General features: G+C 57.5%; 1 protein-coding gene across 6 annotated transcripts in view; it reads right to left on the bottom strand.

Moving 5' to 3' along the window:
• CDH22 (cadherin 22) overlaps positions 1-22,095 on the bottom strand; it is a 187,503-nt gene that overhangs the window by 79,625 nt on the left and 85,783 nt on the right. For 4 of the 6 annotated variants that reach the window (XM_037915917.2, XM_043527104.1, XM_043527103.1 and 1 more), the window contains one exon: positions 7,844-7,963. The exons of 1 other annotated variant lie outside the window; for it this stretch is intronic. In XM_037915917.2, coding sequence (XP_037771845.1) covers positions 7,844-7,963 — 120 coding nt within the window. Of the gene's footprint in view, positions 1-7,843; positions 7,964-12,146; positions 12,200-22,095 lie in introns of those variants that run through there. One more of the 6 variants, XM_037915921.2, reaches the window with a different exon arrangement.

The following is a 22,095-nucleotide window of genomic DNA, read 5'->3' as shown; positions in this document are numbered from 1 at the left end:
CATCAGGCTTGGACCCATCCCCCAACCCTTGGCTCAGGAGACCTGTGGGGGAAGGGGGGCGAACGGGACAGGCTCAGGGAACCTGGGCAAGGTGCCACTAAGGACTTGTTCAAACTACCACTTCTACCTGTGCAACTTATATCGCTCAGGGGTGTGAATAAGCCACCCCCAAGCGACATAAGTTACACTGACCTGAGCACGCAGCAGGGGCCGTGGGGATGCAGGACGGCACTCAGAGCGGTGGGAGCTGCCGGGACGCAGGATGGCTGCTGCTGCTGATGAAGGGATAAGGCGATTCAGAAGGGAGAGCTGTGCATGGTGTGGATTTACTGCAGCCAGGAAATGGCCACTCTTCCTGCCAGCCACTTAGGAGCCTGTGCCCCAAGAGGCCATCTGGCAGCCAAGCTGTAACGGACAGGCCCAGAGGACTTAGTCCCAGGGGAGGGCAGTGGACCAGGGTGGGGTGGGAAAGGGAGGGGCAGCCTATGACAGCACAAAATGAAGCTAAATCCCAAATCCCTCTTGACATCAAATACTAATTTCCACTTTACACGAGTAAATAGGCCCTCACTCTCCACAGACCAAACACACAATTTGTCCCAAACCAACTGACCTTCCTTAAAGGCCCAGTGTGTCTTAAAGGAGAGAATCACACAAACACAAAATAGAGGAATCTCCTTGGAAGCAGCTCACGCCTGGGGACATGGGATCGTCCCCGTTCAAAGCTGCCCGTCCCTGCCCAGGGCTCAGGCGGATAATCCCGAGACAGCAGGGGCTGTTTGGGGCTGATAGAGAGAGTCCCCACGTAGGTCAATGCAACCCCGTGAGCGCAGCCAAACACGCACCCGACACTTTTATGCGCACACTCAGATGCGCTGCCAGCACAGGGTCCCAAGAGGAGTTCAAAAGGAGCTCTGTTTAGCGGTCTCCCCATCCCAAGGGGCACAAATCCTGTGACTGGTTTGCATCCATATGGTTCAGAGACAGCAAATTCCCTGCCCCGCCCTCAGGTCCCTGTCCCCCAAGCCGCATGCACGCAGGGCTGTCACAATGGCCTCCACACCACAGGGCAGCAGGGTTACTGGGGAATAACAAACCTGCAAACTGCAATAAAAGACCTGGTGCTGGGCTGGGCCAGCTGACTCGGGTCAACGGGACTCAGGCTGTGGGGCTACACAATTGCAGCGCAGACGTTTGGGCTCTGACTGAAGCCTGGGCTCTGAGACCCTGCAAGACGGAAGGGTCTCGGAGCCCGAGCACAAACATCTACACTGCAGCTTTTAGCCCCTCAGCCCCAGCCCGATGGCCTGGGCTCCGAGACTTGGTGCAGAGGGCTGTTTATCACAGGGTAGGCATACCCCTGGGGTACTGCAAAGAGGAAGCCTGGGTGTCCAGAGTGCTCATTGCCCAGCTTCTGGATAATTAGCAGAGGTCTGGATACCCTGGCAGATGAAGACACAGCTTCGCTGTGCAGGGTGCAGTGAACTCAGGGAAGGAATGTCTCCACTGGGTGCAGAGTGATGTGCAGATTCCTACCTGCAAAGGGAAGCACAAGCTTGGTTCTCATCCCTGCCAAATCCATCCCAAGCCAGAAGCTCTCTGTGATTGACCCAGCAGCAGGCCCTGTCTGCAGTGCTGTAGCCTGTCAATCCCATGCACTGCTACAGGCTGGGGACCGATTGGCTAAGCAGCAGTTCTGCGGAAAAGGACCTAGGGGTTACAGTGGATGAGAAGCTGGATATGGGTCAGCAGTGTGCCCTTGTTGCCAAGAAGGCCAACGGCATATTGGGCTGTATTAGTGGGAGCACTGCCAGCAGATCAAGGGAAGCGATTATTCCCCTCTATTTGGCACTGGTGAGGCCACACCTGGAGTACTGCGTCCAGTTTTGGGCCTCTCACTACAGAAAGGATGTGGACAAATTGGAGAGAGTCCAGCGGAGGGCAACGAAAATGATTAGGGGGTGGGGCACATGACTTATGAGCAGAGGCTGAGGGAATTTGGCTTATTTAGGCTTTGTCTACACTGCCACCTGAACAACAAACGTTTGTCATTTACAGGTGCTTAAAAAAGCTCCCCCTCCCCCCCAGAAAAAACAAGTGTCAGTGTAAACTGCTCCTTGTCGGCAGGAGTAGGGGGTGGAAGTATTTTGTCCGCAAAAGTGCCAAAAAACAGCGTTTACACTGCCTGACTTCTTGCGACGGCTGTATCCCTAAAAGCTGTGTAGTGTAGACAAAGACAAAGACAAAGTCTGCGGAAGAGAAGAATGAGGAGCGATTTGATGGCTGCTTTCAACTAGCTGAAAGGGGGTTCCAAAGAGGGTGGATCTAGACTGTTCTCAGTGGTAGCAGATGACAAAACGAGGAGTAATGGTCTCAAGTTGCAGCGGGGGAGGTCTAGGTTGAATATTAGGAAAAACTATTTCACTAGGAAGATGGTGAAGCACTGGAATGGGTTATCTAGGGCAATGGTTTTCAAACTTTTTTTCTGGCGACTCAAGTGTGATGAAGTGGGACTGTTCTTAATGTTTCCTCTGAATAGTGTGAGGGTGCCTCAGTTTCCCCTATGCAGTTCTTAAGTATCTAGGTGGTGGGGTAAGGGTGTATGATCATTGCAGAGCCCTAGAGGGCAGGTGTGTGCAGGGGTATGGACACAGAGAATGGCCAACACCCTGTTTCCTGGCCACTGATGGCTTGGCCCTTCCCCCCTGCAAGGTGAGAGCTAAAGGGTTGGAGAACAAAGGAATCCGGTGACCTCCTGGCCTGTGAAAGGGACAAAGCCCAGAGGAGGAGGGGCTGGAGGGAGTTTCAGTTTGGGGCTGGCTGGGACTTGGAGTGAAGGGCAGACGGGGTTGTCTGGCTCGCTGCCCCCCCAAAATGGACCCAGCTGAGGGGTCCTGTTCTCTGCACCTACAAGCTCTGTTTTAGACCATGTTCCTGTCGTCTAATAAACCTCTGTTTTACTGGCTGGCTGAGAGTCACGTCTGTCTGTGAAGTTGGGGGGCAGGACCCTCTGGCTTCCCCAAGACCCCGCCTGGGTGGACTTGCTGTGGGAAGCGCACGGAGGGGCAGTGGAGGCTGAATGCTCCGAGGTCAGACCCAGGAAAGGGGAAGCCGTGTGAGCTGTGTATCCTGCAGAGAGGCTGCTCACAGAAAGGCGACTGCTCCAGAGTCCTGACTGGCTTCATGGGGACCAGTTCCAGAGCATCGCCCAGGGACTCCATGACATCAAGTTAAAGAAAATTGTTGAGGCCCACAACCCAATGGAGCTGGGGATGAGGGTTTTGGGGTGTGGGAGGGGCTCAGGGCTGGGGCAGAGAGTTGGGGTGCGGAGGTGAGGGCTGCGGGGTGGGGCCAGGAATGAGGGGTTCAGCATGTAGGAGGGGGCTCTGGGCTGGGGCAGGGAGTTGGGGTGTGGAAGGGGTCAGGGCTCTGGGCTGGGGGTGCAGGCTCTGGGGTGGGGCCGGGGATGAGGGGTTTGGAGTGCAGGAAGGGGCTCCGGGTTTGGGGGTGGGCTTAGGGTGGAGCAGGGAATTGGGGCGCAGTCTTAACTCAGGCAGCTCCCAGTCAGCAGCGCAGTGGGAGTGCTAAGGCAGGCTTCCTGCCTGCCCTGGCACTGCGGATCGTGCTGCGCCCTGGAAGCAGCCAGCAGCAGGTCCAGCTCTTAGGCGGAGGTGGGCAAGCGGTTCCATGTGGTTCTCGCCTGCAGACACACACACCCCAGCTCCCATTGGCCAGAAACTGGCCAATGGGAGTGCAGAGTCAGTGGTTGGGGTGGGGGCAGCGCGCGGAGCCCCATGGCCCCCCTGCCTAGGAGCCGGACCTGCTGCTGGACGCTTCCGGGGAGCAGCGCAGTATCAGAACAGGTAGGAACTAGCCTGCCTTAGCCAGGCAGCACCGCCGACGGGACTTTTAACAGCCTGGTCGGTGGTGCTGACCAGAGCCACCACGACCCAGTGCCTTATATTCCGCGACCCAGTACTGGATCATGACCCGCAGTTTGAAACCAACTGACTAGGGAGGTGGTGAAATCTCCATCCTTAGAGGTTTTTAAGACCTGGCTGGACAAAGCCTTGGCTGGGATGATTTAGTTGGGGTTGGTCCTGCTTTGAGCAGGGGGTTGGACTAGATGACCTCCTGAGGTCCCTTCCAACCCTGACTTTCTATGATTCTATGATTAGAGAGACAAGGTGGGTGAGATCCTATCTTGCTGGCTTTTATCTTTCCCCCACTTCATGAGGTACACCACATGTTGTAATTGGCATGTGTAGACCTATGGGTCTTGAAAGGTGTATTGTGGGGAGTGTTGATCATTGCAGAGCCAGCTAGATCAACAGATGCAAAACCTACACACATCTCCACGGCTACAATGATCAACGCCCCACAACACACCTTGGGGACCCATGGGTCCCACACATGCTGATCAAACATCTGATATTCCTCATCCAGTACACTGAATGCCCCTACGACCACCATGCCAGTGAAACCAGTCACTGCGCACTCGAATTAACTCTCAGAGGAAAATGATAAGACAGAAACACCCTATCACCTGTGGGGGAACACTTCTCGCGAAGGGATCACTATCTGACCTCTCAGTCCCCGTCCTCAAAGGATACCTGCGTGACGCAGGGGGCCTGGGAGCTTAAATTCATAACTTAGCTAGCCACTAAAAATCCCGGACTGAACATTGACACTGGATTTATGGCTATTACAACAATATATAACCCACTAACACCACCACCCCCCTCCTTTCCCCTCTGACTGGAAGGGTTTTAACAGGCAACTTCACTCTGAATGGTCCCTGGAAATGTGTGTTAATTACTTATGCTAAACAATCTGTTTCCCCCTTGTGTTTAGCTGTGATGCTGGAGTCCCTGTCCCAGACCTGCAGAAGAGCTCCATGCAGCATTACTGGGTGTCTCTCTCACCAACAAAAGTTGTCCAATCAAAGATATTACCTCCCCACCCTTGTCCCCCAGCAGCAGGAAAACACTCGTTGGGGTGTCTGTACTACTGTCAGGTGGGGGCAGGGTGCATGAAGCTGGGATAGGGAAAGACCAATCTGCACTGGCCTCTGTGTCCAGATTTCAGAGTAGCAGCCGTGTTAGTCTGTATCCGCAAAAAGAAAAGGAGGACTTGTGGCACCTTAGAGACTAACAAATTTAGTCTCTAAGGTGCCTCAAGTACTCCTTTTCTTTTTGTGTCCAGCTAGACAGAGCCCGGGTTCATCCCCGGCACCGGCCCTTTCATTCCTCAGCCTGTTCCTCTCACTCCATGGCCAGCCTGCAGCTCCCCATCCCCTCTCTGTTTGCAGGGAAATGTTCCCTCCTGGCACTAAGAATGACAAGAACCCAGAGCCTGCGCCTCAGCGACAGAAGGTGCTAAAACCTCACTGCCAATGGCTGAAATTACTGTTTACAAACAGCTACATCAGAATAAAAGGCTCCCTGAGCACCTGCTAGGGAAGCGATTCTAGGCAGGGCTAGTGCTGTACAGACGTGCTGTTAAACAGTGTTTCCTTGTACTGCTCCTGCTCCATTGTGCCTTGCTGTTACTAGGTCCCCTGGCTATTCACCACCCAGCACAGCACAACATCCCGGGTCACTGAGCTGGCAGAGACGTGCAGTGGCCGTGACGAGGAGGAAAGACACCCCTGACGCTGCACCAGAAAGTCACTCTCAGAACCCAGATGGAATGGCCAATGGGCCTGGCTCTTTATACGCTAATTGCTCAGACTCACGTTCATGTCTTTCACCCAAAGCCTCCTAGAAAGCTTTACTCGCTCTACAGAGTCACCACTTCAGCCACTACCAAAATGGGATGTTTTCAAAGCTGTCAGCGGAAATGGCACCTGCAAGTTTTGTGCATGCAGAACACCAGCTCTGCGCCTTTTTAACTGGCCTTACAGTCCTTGCCCATGCAGGGTGGAGACCTGGTCCAAGCACACAAAACTTGCAGGCTTAGTTTCAACGTGTGGATGAAATTTGGCTCCTACAAAACACAAGTGGTGCGTTGTTCTTGTAAAACTGAGTGGCGTTCAAAACATCAGTTACGCTCTGTCTACCTCCAGCTAACAGCACAGAAACCAGGGCCTGCTCTCAGGTGTGGCACAGAGCTCCCTCCCTTACTCACCATTCCACAAGCCCTGCATTCCAGTGGAAACCATGGGGACACTCTGGGAACTCAGCAGCGCCCAGGTGTATACCATGCTCCACATGGCCCTTGCCCTCAGCGTTGGCTGTTTAGCCGCTCGTTCCCAGAACAGACTTCAGAAGGCAGCAGATCGCTAATATCCTTGCACACTGGAGATGCAGCATTCAGCTTGGTTAGCAAGTAATGCCCAGGAAGTGGTATTATTCGTAGTGTGCATTATGGTAGGACACAGTGTGCTAGGGACAACCACACACATAGGGTACATCTACACCGCAGCTGGGATGTATAATTCCCACGTCAGATAGACGGACACATGCTAACAGTGGGAGTGTGGCTGCAGTGGCTCCAGCTGGCGACCCAAGCACAATCCCGTTGGAGACCCTAGCGACACACTCGGGCAGCTACCCCAGCCACTGTGGCCACACTGCTATTTCCCACTCAGAGCTAGGGCCTGTGCATCCACCCAGGCTGGGAATTACCATACTTCTCCCAGCTTCTGTGCAGCCATACCCATAACAAGACCCATTCTCTGCCCCGCGGTGCTCTCAGTCTGATTAGCTGCTGAATGCGTCAGCTGGAAATGGGCAGGAACACTAAGCACACCCAGAAACCACCATGCACTTTTTACATCCCGTACCTGAACGTGCAAGCACCCGCCCACATGCACACTGACTCGGATATCTCCAAATACCCTCACAAGATATTCTCACACGGGGGGAGAGGAAGAGCCACTTGTGACGAGCAACAAGGAAGAGACAGGGAATCTGAACAACATGTGTGAGCGCGTTCGTTTGTGGGGGGTGCGAGTGTGTGTTTGCTCCTGTGGGTGCATGAGAGCAACAAACAGCAGAGAAGCAGGTCAAAGCAAAAAGGGGTTCTTCACTATCATGTATTGTGGGAACTATAACAAGCCATAGTGTATGAACTGCAGCTGCCCAGGGCACTAGCCCTTCTATTATCATTTGCTGGATTCCTGGCACTTGATTGCAGGGTTTGTACCTTAAAATCTGCTATTGCCAATGAAGCCTCGTCCCTCCTCCATAACCATTAACGCTAATGGGACTTCCACCATCAGGAGGAGATGCCAATACACACCCCACTAGCTCCTGGGGACAACGTACTTTATACCAGCTTGTCACAGCACCACCTGCTAGGGGTTTATTACAGACGCGTTTTATAACGGGCTTTATTCTAAGTTAAGAAATGGAGCAGCTTCCGCTGTTCACTCATTAAATATTAATAGAACATTTATAAACTGATCCTTAATTTAAAGTGTTACCTTTAATCAAAGCCAGGGTGACAGCAATGCAGCCGTTGGTAAAGCCCCTCTGGTAGGATTTAAACCTCGCACCCTGAGATTTTTTGGCACCTAAGGGTGCTTTACTGCTTGGGATACAGTGCACAGACGCTGCTGCTGCCGCCAGCGAGTGCAAGCAGGAAAGACAACCGCAGTCTGCCCTGAACAACGTGGACCTGTTACAGGGTGGCACTTGGCTCTCTCCAGCTCAGTGGTTCACTCGGCCTCACTTGCTCTGATAGCGAGGAGGTGAGCGGGTACAAATGCTTGTCTTGACAGGCAGCCTCTACCCCTCATCCTGGCTCCAATATTCCAAGCTCGTGTCAGAACTGCTGACAGCGGCCCGATGGCTGGCATGACGGTCTCTTCCTCCCCGCCTAGCAGATGGGCACTCACCTGTTTTACTGTCCACTGTGAAGTGCTGCTCCCCTTCCAGTACACTGTACACCACCCTGGCACTGCTGCCGTACGTGGGGTCATCGGCATCTGATGCCATCACCTTCATCACGGATGTGCCTGCACAACAGGACAGGGCAGAAACAACAAGAAAAACAAGCCTGAACCAGCTGGGCCTCAGACCTTCAAGCCTGGGTTCCCCTGGGGCTGACCGGGCACGGGTTGGTAACAGAGCACAGAGGCTGACACAGCCAAGGATTAGGAGCAGAGAACCTATGCTGGGATAACACCCCCACCCCCAGTAGGACAGGTTACAGGGGAGATGGCTGGCTATTCCTTTCTCCAGGAGCCTTTGGCAGATTGTGCCCAGTTCTGGTGTCCACGACTAAAGGCTGCTGATAAACTGGAGAGGGTGCAGAGAAGAGCCATGAGAATGATAAAGGATTAGAAAACCTGTCTCATAGTGAGAGACGCAAGGAGCTCAATCTGTTTTGCTGATCAAAGAGAAGGTTACTGGATGACTTGATTACAGCCTATAAGGACCTAACTGGGGAACAAACATTTGATAAGAGGCGGGAGGGTCTCCCATCTAGCAGACAAAGGCCTAACATGATCCAGGGGCTGGAAGTTGACTCTAGACAAATTCGAACTGGAAATGAGGCATAAATACTTAAAAGGAAGGTAACTAACCAGTGGAACAACTTCCCAAAAGTCCTGGTGGATTCTCCCATCACTGACCATTTTTAAATCCAGACTGGATGTGTTTCTAAGAAATCTGCTCTAGTTCACACAGGAATTAACTCAGGACCGCCCTGCGGCCTGTTATCCCAGGGCCCCTGTGCCAGGACAGTGTTCCTATTTGGCCAATTAGGAGGGAGGGGCAGCACCTGGGGGCTATAAAGGACCAGGGCAAAGCAGAGACAGGGAGAGAGCTGCCAGATTGGGAGTCAGGAACTGGCAGAGACTGTCAGGACCTGGGGGAGACCGAACTGAAGGCAGGAGAACAGCAAGAAGGGTTTGCTGACTGCTGTCCGTAAACCAGACACTCAGGGTGGAGAAGGAGCATCAGAGAGAGATGCCTGCTGGCTCTAAGCCAGAGTCAAAGCCAAAGGCCAGAAAGGGCCAAAGGCAGGGGAGCAGCAGAGCTGACCTGCTGACGTCTCCAGGGTGAGAGAGTTGGACGTAGAGCAACCCTGAGGGTGGCGGGGGAGTGAGGGATGCTCCCCTGGTTCAGATGAGCTGCCAGCAGAGTGGGGATTCCCCTAGGGAGAGCTGGGTGCCACTCTTGCTGGCAGGGCTGGGGTGGCTGTCCTGGCAGAAGGACAGGAGAGCCGTGGCCTACAGAGAGACGCCAGGGCTGCATGTTGCATGTGCTGTTTGGACTATGCCAAGGGAATTCTGGGCTATAGTTGAGACTTTTGTTGTGATTTATGTGCACGGGTGACCCCCTAGGGGCTATATTTATACTTGGAAGGTACTTCCGACTATTTCTGGGGACTTCAAAGGAGGGAACCTGAGGCAGGCAGGGCCCTCCAGGCAGGGGCTGTGTCTGCAGGAGGTCCCCTCTGGCCTTGCAATCTCTGATCCTAGCGAACGCTCTCCTCTGCCTGTGTAAGGCTGAGAGGGGCTGGGCTGTGGGAGGGCTCTGAGACTGGTAATGGGATGCGATACCTTTCACCACTAGGCCCCTGGGCTAAGCCCAGCAGAAGGTGGGAGCTGCTGGACGCTCTTCCCAGATGGGGTGACTGTTCTGTGTGGGTCTCCCCCTGGTTTCTAGGGGAACAGGCATCACCATCCCAACTGCCCCCTTCTTGGCAATACTGCCAGGATCGAAGGGGTCATGGAGGCTGGGCCCCTCCCTCAGCCTAAGGGGGTCCCCCAGAGCAAGGGTGAGAACATGGCTGCTGCCTGGGCTGTGTCCTGGGGCTGAGTAGGGGCTTCAGACCCTAGGGCTGCTGCTCCAGCATCTTCCACAGCAGGCAGCATGCTTTAGCACAGAGACATGCGGGGGGAACAGAACTGCCATCCCGCCTGCTCCCTGCCTCTCTCCGACCCAGACATGCCAGTGGCGTCCTCATGCACCACACGTAGCAGGGCCGGAGAAGTGTAAATTGGATAAAAGTCCATCAAATGGTTGCAATTAAGTTATTGATTTCCAACGCTGTCTCATTAACCAGGGTGCTTCACTCTGACCGTCCCTGTGATGGCTCTAATTTGACATCATGTTCAATTTGACGAAAGCAGGACCCCAGGACGTGAGAACCGGGTGCCAGGGAGGGAAGGGCGGGAGGGCGATGGAGGCGAGCACAGAGAGGGAGGGAAGGAGATGTTCCTCCTGCCTGAAGAAACCCTTGGGGGAAGACAATACTTGATACAGCATCCTGCTATGGCAGCGCGAGGCCACCCAGCATATCTACAGCAGAGAACGCGGGCACCAACGTACACCCACCCAGAAACCAAGGCGCTTCCACGCTGGACCAGACCAGTGCTGCAGTGCAGCCACCCTAAGCCCCTCCTCCCACAGGCGGACTGGAGGATGGGGAAAAGATATGAACTGATCACAGACATTGTGACGGGTTCAGTCACAGGGATCCCCTTGGGACTGTCACCTGATATGCTGAAATTACCTCTGAGACCCTTTTCCCTGCCAGCTTGGGACTCCAGAACTCTGCCTTGTTGAGCCAGACACGCCAGCCTGCTGCAACACAGACTCAGGGTCTAGGCTACATCCCCAAAGCTGCAGACTTTATCCAAACACTGCTCACCAGCACCCTGACACCCAGTTTCCAATGGGCTCCAAACCCAAAATAAATCCGTTTTACTCTGTATAAAGCTTATACAGGGTAAATTAGTAAATTGTTCACCCTCTATAACATTGATATAGAGATATGCACAGTTGTTTGCTCTCCCAGGTATTAATCACTTACTCTGGATTTACTAATAAACAAAAGTGATTTTATTAAGTATAAAAAGTAGGATTTAAGTGGTTCCAAGTAATAACAGACAGAGCAAAGTAAGTGACCAAGCCAAATAAAGCAAAAACACGCAAGTCTAAGCCTAATACATTAAGGGACTGATTACAGGTAAATCTCACTCTCAGAGATGTTCCAATAAGCTTCTTTCACAGACTAGGAAAATCCTCCTTTCCCCGTCTGGGCCCAATCCTTTCCCCTGGTACAATCCTTGTTAGTTCCAGCAGACATCTCCGGTGGAAAGCAGGGATTTTCTCATGACTGGCTGCCTCCTTTGTCCTGCTCCACCCCTTTTATAGCTTTGGTACAAGGCAGGAATCTTTTGTCTCTCTGGGTCCCCACTGCTCATTCTAAATGGAAAAGTACCAGATTTAAGATGGATTCCAGTATCAGGTGACACGGTCACATGTCACCGCAAGACCCCTAGCCTCCATTCCCCGACAGGGAGGCTTTCAAGTAACTAAGGCCATTTACAACTAATTGTTTCTGGAGCACCCTTAATGGCCTCTGTGACAGCATAATCATAACCAGCAAACTACAGTCTTTCCATAGACACCCCACTTGACCTCCTCTGTACAAGACCTGGTGCAACCATAGGACCCCGGTTGCAACAATGATCTATATGGTCACAGTTCACGTCAATAACGTCACAGCCTCCACTTAATATGTTTACATCAGTGATACAAGTTTATATCTTATTCTCCTAACTCCAGATATGGAAATAATACATGCAAACAAATAGGATGAACACACTTAGTAGAGCTTTCTACAAGCTTTCTAATCACACCATACAAGGGGTATTCAGCATAAAGCATATTCCAGTTATGTCATATTCATAAGCATATTTCCATAAAGCATATGGAATGCAATGTCACAGGCATAGGATAGCTAATGAACCTGGGGGACTCTCTGCCACTGTTGGGGCTAAGGGCTACACAGGGCTCACAGAGGACTGACCATTTATATGGATAATGAGGACATCTAGTTGAGAAGGGTTAAAGAAAAGAGAGGAATCTAACCTCTCCTGCTCCAAGGCCTCAGGGCAAGGTAGAGACACCCCACAGTGGCGTATTCCATTACAGCCTGCTCCGCGGACTCCAACTGACTTCCCTGGGCACTGGGTTGGGGTTTTACTTCCCCACAAGGCAGTTTCACTTCCTGTGATGGATCTGGAGCTGGCTGATGTCAGGGACAGGAGACTGGATTAAATGGGCCATGGTTCTGATCTGGCAATCCTTATGTTCCCATGATGCCACATGCCTTGCTATATTAACTCAACAATAACCACAAAACTTTGGCTCTAGCTGCACCTATGTGAGGAATATACGTACCCAGGTCTCCTGGCTATTCAGTACGCAATCGCTGCTTGTCCAGGCAGTGTAGAGAACCAGATTCCGAATACTGTTACCTGGCAAAATACCCAAATCCCTATAAATACTTCATCCAACACCCTGGAGCAACATCAGTTCTGGCTAAGAAAAAGCCTGAATGGGTGAAACACATCAGTCAGTGACACCCTGGTTGTAACAGAGCAAAGTGAATGGAAAGCCACCCAGGTGCGAGGTAACTCACTGGCAGAAACGCCCACCCAACTGGTGACATTGCCAAAATCCAAGCCCCTGGGGGCAGAGCCCAGAGGCCATTCCAGCCCTGATCCTGCCAGGAGTCATAAGCGCATGGAGTTAGCAGGGCAGCTTTCACTCCTATTTACACGGATCTGCCCCTTCCTGCTGTCCCCGGAGAAAATGAGCAGTTATGTAGCCACTTTGATCGGTCTCAGGCCTCCTCCTCAGAGCCGTGGCAATGCCACTAACCCAGGAATTCCCATCATCAGCTCTCAGAGATGGGCTGGTTTGAGCCAGCTTATTTATGCTTTGCTGTCTGCAGTAGTTACTGTGTATCCCTGCCAGGCATGTCCAGGCTACCCCGAGGTGATACTAGTTCACTGCCTAGCTTAATGAACGACTGCTTAGAAACACCGCAATAACATTTCCATGACAGGCTCTCTCTGTGCCTCCCATTCACCCTCCCTCTCCGTCTGGCTCTCCCCTGCCCATCACCCAAACGCTCTGTGTAATATTCGCTCCCGCCTCCTCTTTCCACCCACCCCTGCAGCATGCCTCCCACTCCACCCTCCTGCACCTTCCCAGCATAAAACCCTTCCAACGACAGGCATAAAAACACCAGAACAGCAATCGTGTGGGATGGAGAGAAATTCAGATCGTAACTGGGAAATGTCCCGTTTAATGAGGGTCCATTACAGGCCCTGCAGAGTACAGCACACAACATCAAGCCCTCCAGCTGCCCCACCATGCTGCATTCAGGAGACATGCTGGAGTCTGCGGCAAAGATGTGATGATCCCCCACAGTGACACTGGCCCACGCAACCACAGCACCATGGCCGTGCTGCCCCATGGGAAGACACCACCCATGGCAGCACCATCCCATCACTCGCCCACAGGAACACATTGCCCATGCAGTGCCACCCGAACACTGCTCGCATGCCGGCACCATGCTGATCCTCTGAAAGAAGAGAGCTGGCAGGACGCACGCAGCTTGGTCTGGCCAAGGAGTCCACTTTACAAGCTGGAGGGAGCTTAGAAAAGCCAGGCTTGGAGCAGAGCAGAGTCATTTGCTCCCGTTATCCCTGCACATGACATCACAGGGCCGGACGTGTCATGACAGAGCAGGAGACGACAGGCCAGTGTCTAATAAACCCCCTGCACGTGCATGTAGCTCTCCTCCCATTAATGGCTATAAGCCAGGATGGGCAAGGAATGGTGTCCCTAGCCTCTGTTTGTCAGAGGGTGGGGATGGACGGCAGGAGAGAGATCACTTGATCATTACCTGTTAGGTTCACTCCCTCTGGGGCACCTGGCATTGGCCAGTCGGCAGAGAGGACACCAGGCTGGATGGACCTTTGGTCTGACCCAGTGTGGCCGTTCTTGCGTTCTCCCATGGCCCCGGCTGTATGTCCGGCTAAGTAGCACTTGCAACCAGGCTGCAGCACGGAGGCCAGGGGCCACTGGGCAGCAGAAGCAGCTGTTAAAGGCATCTGTCCCTGCTTCTTGGAACCCAGAGACACTTTTCATCCAGGACTAAACCCTGCGGCATGTGCCCTGCGAGTGAGAGCTGCACATTCCCCAGACCCAGGCCTTCTGCACGATGACTCTCATGAGTCTGTCCATCTGCCTGTCTAGCCAGATGTTTACGTGAGTGCTTTGCCCAACAGGTCAGCCCCAGCACGTGATGTAACAGTGACCTCTGCCCCTGAAGACAGGCTGCTTTGTACGTCCTTGGTTTTAAGTCTCAGTAAACCGACAGGTCTGGTCTTCGGCCCTGGTGGCCCAGGTTTGTGGCCATTCCTAGCTCTCCTGGGAGCCTGATCTGAAGACTCTTGCTCTACCAGTCACCCACTGCTGCTGAGAGTTCAACCGCTGCGAACACTCACAGCTGCCTCTTGGTCCACGGAGAGACGGTCCTGCAGCTACTGGTCCGGGCCCGGCCCATTGAGAGCTTGGAGATCAAGACCAGGACCTGCAACGGATGCAATGGCGAAGCTGTGCAGTGCTGAGAGCCCCATGGCGATGCGCCCCTGACAGCCCCAGGCTGCCAGCATACACGGAGCAGGAGCAGCTCACAGAACCAGCTGCCAGTGGGCACAATACCACTGCTGGGAGCAGCTGTCCTGAGGAGAACAAACCTGCTGCTCGTCTCTGCAATGCGCGGGGTGTTTCACAGAGTCCTAAATGGCCCCCACGACACCAGCCAGGTAGAGAGCACGAAACCCATGTCACAGATGGGGAAACTGAGACACAACCATGTAATGCTGCTGCTCAAGATCACACACACCAGTCCTGACTCCGACCCCTCTGCTCTAACCACTGCACCCACTGCCCTCCCGCAGCCAGGACTAGGGCCCAGGAGTCCTGACTCCGACCCCTCTGCTCTAACCACTGCACCCACTGCCCTCCCGCAGCCAGGACTAGGGCCCAGGAGTCCTGACTCCGACCCCTCTGCTCTAACCACTGCACCCACTGCCCTCCCGCAGCCAGGACTAGGGGCCCAGGAGTCCTGACTCCGACCCCTCTGCTCTAACCACTGCACCCACTGCCCTCCCGCAGCCAGGACTAGGGGCCCAGGAATCCTGACTCCGACCCCTCTGCTCTAACCACTGCACCCACTGCCCTCCCGCAGCCAGGACTAGGGCCCAGGAGTCCTGACTCCGACCCCTCTGCTCTAACCACTGCACCCACTGCCCTCCCGCAGCCAGGACTAGGGCCCAGGAGTCCTGACTCCGACCCCTCTGCTCTAACCACTGCACCCACTGCCCTCCCGCAGCCAGGACTAGGGCCCAGGAATCCTGACTCCGACCCCTCTGCTCTAACCACTGCACCCACTGCCCTGCCGCAGCCAGGACTAGGGCCCAGGAGTCCTGACTCCGACCCCTCTGCTCTAACCACTGCACCCACTGCCCTCCCGCAGCCAGGACTAGGGCCCAGGAGTCCTGACTCCGACCCCTCTGCTCTAACCACTGCACCCACTGCCCTGCCGCAGCCAGGACTAGGGCCCAGGAGTCCTGACTCCGACCCCTCTGCTCTAACCACTGCACCCACTGCCCTCCCGCAGCCAGGACTAGGGCCCAGGAGTCCTGACTCCGACCCCTCTGCTCTAACCACTGCACCCACTGCCCTCCCGCAGCCAGGACTAGGGCCCAGGAGTCCTGACTCCGACCCCTCTGCTCTAACCACTGCACCCACTGCCCTCCCGCAGCCAGGACTAGGGCCCAGGAGTCCTAACTCCGACCCCTCTGCTCTAACCACTGCACCCACTGCCCTCCCGCAGCCAGGACTAGGGCCCAGGAGTCCTGACTCCGACCCCTCTGCTCTAACCACTGCACCCACTGCCCTCCCGCAGCCAGGACTCGGGCCCAGGAGTCCTGACTCCGACCCCTCTGCTCTAACCACTGCACCCACTGCCCTGCCGCAGCCAGGACTCGGGCCCAGGAGTCCTGACTCCGACCCCTCTGCTCTAACCACTGCACCCACTGCCCTCCCGCAGCCAGGACTAGGGCCCAGAGGTCCTGACTCCGACCCCTCTGCTCTAACCACTGCATCCACTGCCCTCCCGCAGCCAGGACTAGGGCCCAGAGGTCCTGACTCCGACCCCTCTGCTCTAACCACTGCATCCACTGCCCTCCCGCAGCCAGGACTAGGGCCCAGGAGTCCTGACTCCGACCCCTCTGCTCTAACCACTGCATCCACTGCCCTCCCGCAGCCAGGACTAGGGCCCAGGAGTCCTGACTCCGACCCCTCTGCTCTAACCACTGCATCCACTGCCCTCCCGCAGCCAGGACTAGGGCCCAGGAGTCCTGACTCCGACCCCTCTGCTCTAACCACTGCACCCACTGCCCTGCCGCAGCCAGGACTCGGGCCCAGGAGTCCTGACTCCGACCCCTCTGCTCTAACCACTGCACCCACTGCCCTCCCGCAGCCAGGACTAGAGCCCAGGAGTCCTGACTCCGACCCCTCTGCTCTAACCACTGCATCCACTGCCCTCCCGCAGCCAGGACTAGGGCCCAGGAGTCCTGACTCCGACCCCTCTGCTCTAACCACTGCACCCACTGCCCTCCCGCAGCCAGGACTAGGGCCCAGGAGTCCTGACTCCGACCCCCTCTGCTCTAACCACTGCATCCACTGCCCTCCCGCAGCCAGGACTAGGGCCCAGGAGTCCTGACTCCGACCCCTCTGCTCTAACCACTGCACCCACTGCCCTGCCGCAGCCAGGACTAGGGCCCAGGAGTCCTGACTCCGACCCCTCTGCTCTAACCACTGCACCCACTGCCCTCCCGCAGCCAGGACTAGGGCCCAGGAGTCCTGACTCCGACCTCTCTGCTCTAACCACTGCACCCACTGCCCTCCCGCAGCCAGGACTAGGGCCCAGGAGTCCTGACTCCGACCCCTCTGCTCTAACCACTGCATCCACTGCCCTCCCGCAGCCAGGACTAGGGCCCAGGAGTCCTGACTCCGACCCCTCTGCTCTAACCACTGCACCCACTGCCCTGCCGCAGCCAGGACTAGGGCCCAGGAGTCCTGACTCCGACCCCTCTGCTCTAACCACTGCATCCACTGCCCTCCCGCAGCCAGGACTAGGGCCCAGGAGTCCTGACTCCGACCCCTCTGCTCTAACCACTGCATCCACTGCCCTCCCGCAGCCAGGACTAGGGCCCAGGAGTCCTGACTCCGACCCCTCTGCTCTAACCACTGCACCCACTGCCCTCCCGCAGCCAGGACTAGGGCCCAGGAGTCCTGACTCCGACCCTCTGCTCTAACCACTGCACCCACTGCCCTGCCGCAGCCAGGACTAGGGCCCAGGAGTCCTGACTCCGACCCCTCTGCTCTAACCACTGCATCCACTGCCCTCCCGCAGCCAGGACTAGGGCCCAGGAGTCCTGACTCCGACCCCTCTGCTCTAACCACTGCACCCACTGCCCTCCCGCAGCCAGGACTAGGGCCCAGGAGTCCTGACTCCGACCCCTCTGCTCTAACCACTGCACCCACTGCCCTCCCGCAGCCAGGACTAGGGCCCAGGAGTCCTGACTCCGACCCCTCTGCTCTAACCACTGCACCCACTGCCCTGCCGCAGCCAGGACTAGGGCCCAGGAGTCCTGACTCCGACCCCTCTGCTCTAACCACTGCACCCACTGCCCTCCCGCAGCCAGGACTAGGGCTCAGGAGTCCTGACTCCGACCCCCTCTGCTCTAACCACTGCAACACTGCCCTCCCGCAGCCAGGACTAGGGCCCAGGAGTCCTGACTCCGACCCCTCTGCTCTAACCACTGCACCCACTGCCCTCCCGCAGCCAGGACTAGGGCCCAGGAGTCCTGACTTCCGACCCCTCTGCTCTAACCACTGCAACCACTGCCCTCCCGCAGCCAGGACTAGGGCCCAGGAGTCCTGACTCCGACCCCTCTGCTCTAACCACTGCACCCACTGCCCTCCCGCAGCCAGGACTAGGGCCCAGGAGTCCTGACTCCGACCCCTCTGCTCTAACCACTGCACCCACTGCCCTCCCGCAGCCAGGACTAGGGCCCAAGAGTCCTGACTCCGACCCCTCTGCTCTAACCACTGCACCCACTGCCCTCCCGCAGCCAGGACTAGGGCCCAGGAGTCCTGACTCCGACCTCTCTGCTCTAACCACTGCACCCACTGCCCTCCCGCAGCCAGGACTAGGGCCCAGAAGTCCTGACTCCGACCCCTCTGCTCTAACCACTGCACCCACTGCCCTCCCGCAGCCAGGACTAGGGCCCAGGAGTCCTGACTCCGACCCTCTCTGCTCTAACCACTGCACCCACTGCCCTCCCGCAGCCAGGACTAGCGCCCAGGAGTCCTGACTCCGACCCCTCTGCTCTAACCACTGCACCCACTGCCCTCCCGCAGCCAGGACTAGGGCCCAGGAGTCCTGACTCCGACCTCTCTGCTCTAACCACTGCACCCACTGCCCTCCCGCAGCCAGGACTAGGGCCCAGGAGTCCTGACTCCGACCCCTCTGCTCTAACCACTGCAACCACTGCCCTCCCGCAGCCAGGACTAGGGCCCAGGAGTCCTGACTCCGACCCCTCTGCTCTAACCACTGCACCCACTGCCCTCCCGCAGCCAGGACTAGGGCCCAGGAGTCCTGACTCCGACCCCTCTGCTCTAACCACTGCACCCACTGCCCTCCCGCAGCCAGGACTAGGGCCCAGAGGTCCTGACTCCGACCCCTCTGCTCTAACCACTGCACCACTGCCCTCCCGCAGCCAGGACTAGGGCCCAGGAGTCCTGACTCCGACCCCTCTGCTCTAACCACTGCACCCACTGCCCTCCCGCAGCCAGGACTAGGGCCCAGGAGTCCTGACTCCGACCCCTCTGCTCTAACCACTGCACCCACTGCCCTCCCGCAGCCAGGACTAGGGCCCAGGAGTCCTGACTCCGACCCCTCTGCTCTAACCACTGCAACCACTGCCCTGCCGCAGCCAGGACTCGGGCCCAGGAGTCCTGACTCCGACCCCTCTGCTCTAACCACTGCATCCACTGCCCTCCCACAGCCAGGACTAGGGCCCAGGAGTCCTGACTCCGACCCCTCTGCTCTAACCACTGCATCCACTGCCCTCCCGCAGCCAGGACTAGGGCCCAGGAGTCCTGACTCCGACCCCTCTGCTCTAACCACTGCACCCACTGCCCTCCCGCAGCCAGGACTAGGGCCCAGGAGTCCTGACTCCGACCCCTCTGCTCTAACCACTGCACCCACTGCCCTCCCGCAGCCAGGACTAGGGCCCAGGAGTCCTGACTCCGACCCCTCTGCTCTAACCACTGCACCCACTGCCCTCCCGCAGCCAGGACTAGGGCTCAGGAGTCCTGACTCCGACCCCTCTGCTCTAACCACTGCAACCACTGCCCTCTAACCACTGCACCCACTGCCCTCCCGCAGCCAGGACTAGGGCTCAGGAGTCCTGACTCCGACCCTCTGCTCTAACCACTGCACCCACTGCCCTCCCGCAGCCAGGACTAGGGCCCAGGAGTCCTGACTCCGACCCCTCTGCTCTAACCACCGCAACCACTGCCCTCCCGCAGCCAGGACTAGGGCCCAGGAGTCCTGACTCCGACCCCTCTGCTCTAACCACTGCAACCACTGCCCTCCCGCAGCCAGGACTAGGGCCCAGGAGTCCTGACTCCGACCTCTCTGCTCTAACCACTGCACCCACTGCCCTCCCGCAGCCAGGACTAGCGCCCAGGAGTCCTGACTCCGACCCCTCTGCTCTAACCACTGCATCCACTGCCCTCCCGCAGCCAGGACTAGGGCCCAGGAGTCCTGACTCCGACCTCTCTGCTCTAACCACTGCACCCACTGCCCTCCCGCAGCCAGGACTCGGGCCCAGGAGTCCTGACTCCGACCCCTCTGCTCTAACCACTGCAACCACTGCCCTCCCGCAGCCAGGACTAGGGCCCAGGAGTCCTGACTCCGACCCCTCTGCTCTAACCACTGCACCCACTGCCCTCCCGCAGCCAGGACTAGGGCCCAGGAGTCCTGACTCCGACCCCTCTGCTCTAACCACTGCACCCACTGCCCTCCCACAGCCAGGACTAGGGCCCAGGAGTCCTGACTCGACCCCTCTGCTCTAACCACTGCACCCACTGCCCTCCCGCAGCCAGGACTAGGGCCCAGGAGTCCTGACTCCGACCCCTCTGCTCTAACCACTGCACCCACTGCCCTCCCGCAGCCAGGACTAGGGCCCAGAGGTCCTGACTCCGACCCCTCTGCTCTAACCACTGCACCCACTGCCCTCCCGCAGCCAGGACTAGGGCCCAGGAGTCCTGACTCCGACCTCTCTGCTCTAACCACTGCACCCACTGCCCTCCCGCAGCCAGGACTAGGGCCCAGGAGTCCTGACTCCGACCCCTCTGCTCTAACCACTGCATCCACTGCCCTCCCGCAGCCAGGACTAGGGCCCAGGAGTCCTGACTCCGACCCCTCTGCTCTAACCACTGCATCCACTGCCCTCCCGCAGCCAGGACTAGGGCCCAGGAGTCCTGACTCCGACCCCTCTGCTCTAACCACTGCAACCACTGCCCTCCCGCAGCCAGGACTAGGGCCCAGGAGTCCTGACTCCGACCCCTCTGCTCTAACCACTGCAACCACTGCCCTCTAACCACTGCACCCACTGCCCTCCCGCAGCCAGGACTAGGGCCCAGGAGTCCTGACTCCGACCTCTCTGCTCTAACCACTGCACCCACTGCCCTCCCGCAGCCAGGACTAGGGCCCAGGAGTCCTGACTCCGACCCCTCTGCTCTAACCACTGCATCCACTGCCCTCCCGCAGCCAGGACTCGGGCCCAGGAGTCCTGACTCCGACCCCTCTGCTCTAACCACTGCAACCACTGCCCTCCCGCAGCCAGGACTAGGGCCCAGGAGTCCTGACTCCGACCCCTCTGCTCTAACCACTGCAACCACTGCCCTCCCGCAGCCAGGACTAGGGCCCAGGAGTCCTGACTCCGACCCCTCTGCTCTAACCACTGCACCCACTGCCCTCCCGCAGCCAGGACTAGGGCCCAGGAGTCCTGACTCCGACCCCTCTGCTCTAACCACTGCACCCACTGCCCTCCCGCAGCCAGGACTAGGGCCCAGGAGTCCTGACTCCGACCCCTCTGCTCTAACCACTGCACCCACTGCCCTCCCACAGCCAGGACTAGGGCCCAGGAGTCCTGACTCCGACCCCTCTGCTCTAACCACTGCAACCACTGCCCTCCCGCAGCCAGGACTAGGGCCCAGGAGTCCTGACTCCGACCCCTCTGCTCTAACCACTGCATCCACTGCCCTCCCGCAGCCAGGACTAGGGCCCAGGAGTCCTGACTCCGACCCCTCTGCTCTAACCACTGCACCCACTGCCCTCCCACAGCCAGGACGAGGGCCCAGGAGTCCTGACTCCGACCCCTCTGCTCTAACCACTGCACCCACTGCCCTCCCGCAGCCAGGACTAGGGCCCAGGAGTCCTGACTCCGACCCCTCTGCTCTAACCACTGCACCCACTGCCCTCCCGCAGCCAGGACTAGGGCCCAGAGGTCCTGACTCCGACCCCTCTGCTCTAACCACTGCACCCACTGCCCTCCCGCAGCCAGGACTAGGGCCCAGGAGTCCTGACTCCGACCCCTCTGCTCTAACCACTGCACCCACTGCCCTCCCGCAGCCAGGACTAGGGCCCAGGAGTCCTGACTCCGACCCCTCTGCTCTAACCACTGCAACCACTGCCCTCCCGCAGCCAGGACTAGGGCCCAGGAGTCCTGACTCCGACCCCTCTGCTCTAACCACTGCAACCACTGCCCTCCCACAGCCAGGACTAGGGCCCAGGAGTCCTGACTCCGACCCCTCTGCTCTAACCACTGCAACCACTGCCCTCCCGCAGCCAGGACTAGGGCCCAGGAGTCCTGACTCCGACCTCTCTGCTCTAACCACTGCACCCACTGCCCTCCCGCAGCCAGGACTAGCGCCCAGGAGTCCTGACTCCGACCCCTCTGCTCTAACCACTGCATCCACTGCCCTCCCGCAGCCAGGACTAGGGCCCAGGAGTCCTGACTCCGACCCCTCTGCTCTAACCACTGCAACCACTGCCCTCCCGCAGCCAGGACTAGGGCCCAGGAGTCCTGACTCCGACCTCTCTGCTCTAACCACTGCACCCACTGCCCTCCCGCAGCCAGGACTAGCGCCCAGGAGTCCTGACTCCGACCCCTCTGCTCTAACCACTGCA

This window comes from Chelonia mydas, chromosome 13 (genome assembly GCF_015237465.2).
Source record: "Chelonia mydas isolate rCheMyd1 chromosome 13, rCheMyd1.pri.v2, whole genome shotgun sequence".
NCBI classification, from domain to species: domain Eukaryota; kingdom Metazoa; phylum Chordata; order Testudines; family Cheloniidae; genus Chelonia; species Chelonia mydas.
This window is presented reverse-complemented; position numbering and strand designations above follow the sequence as displayed.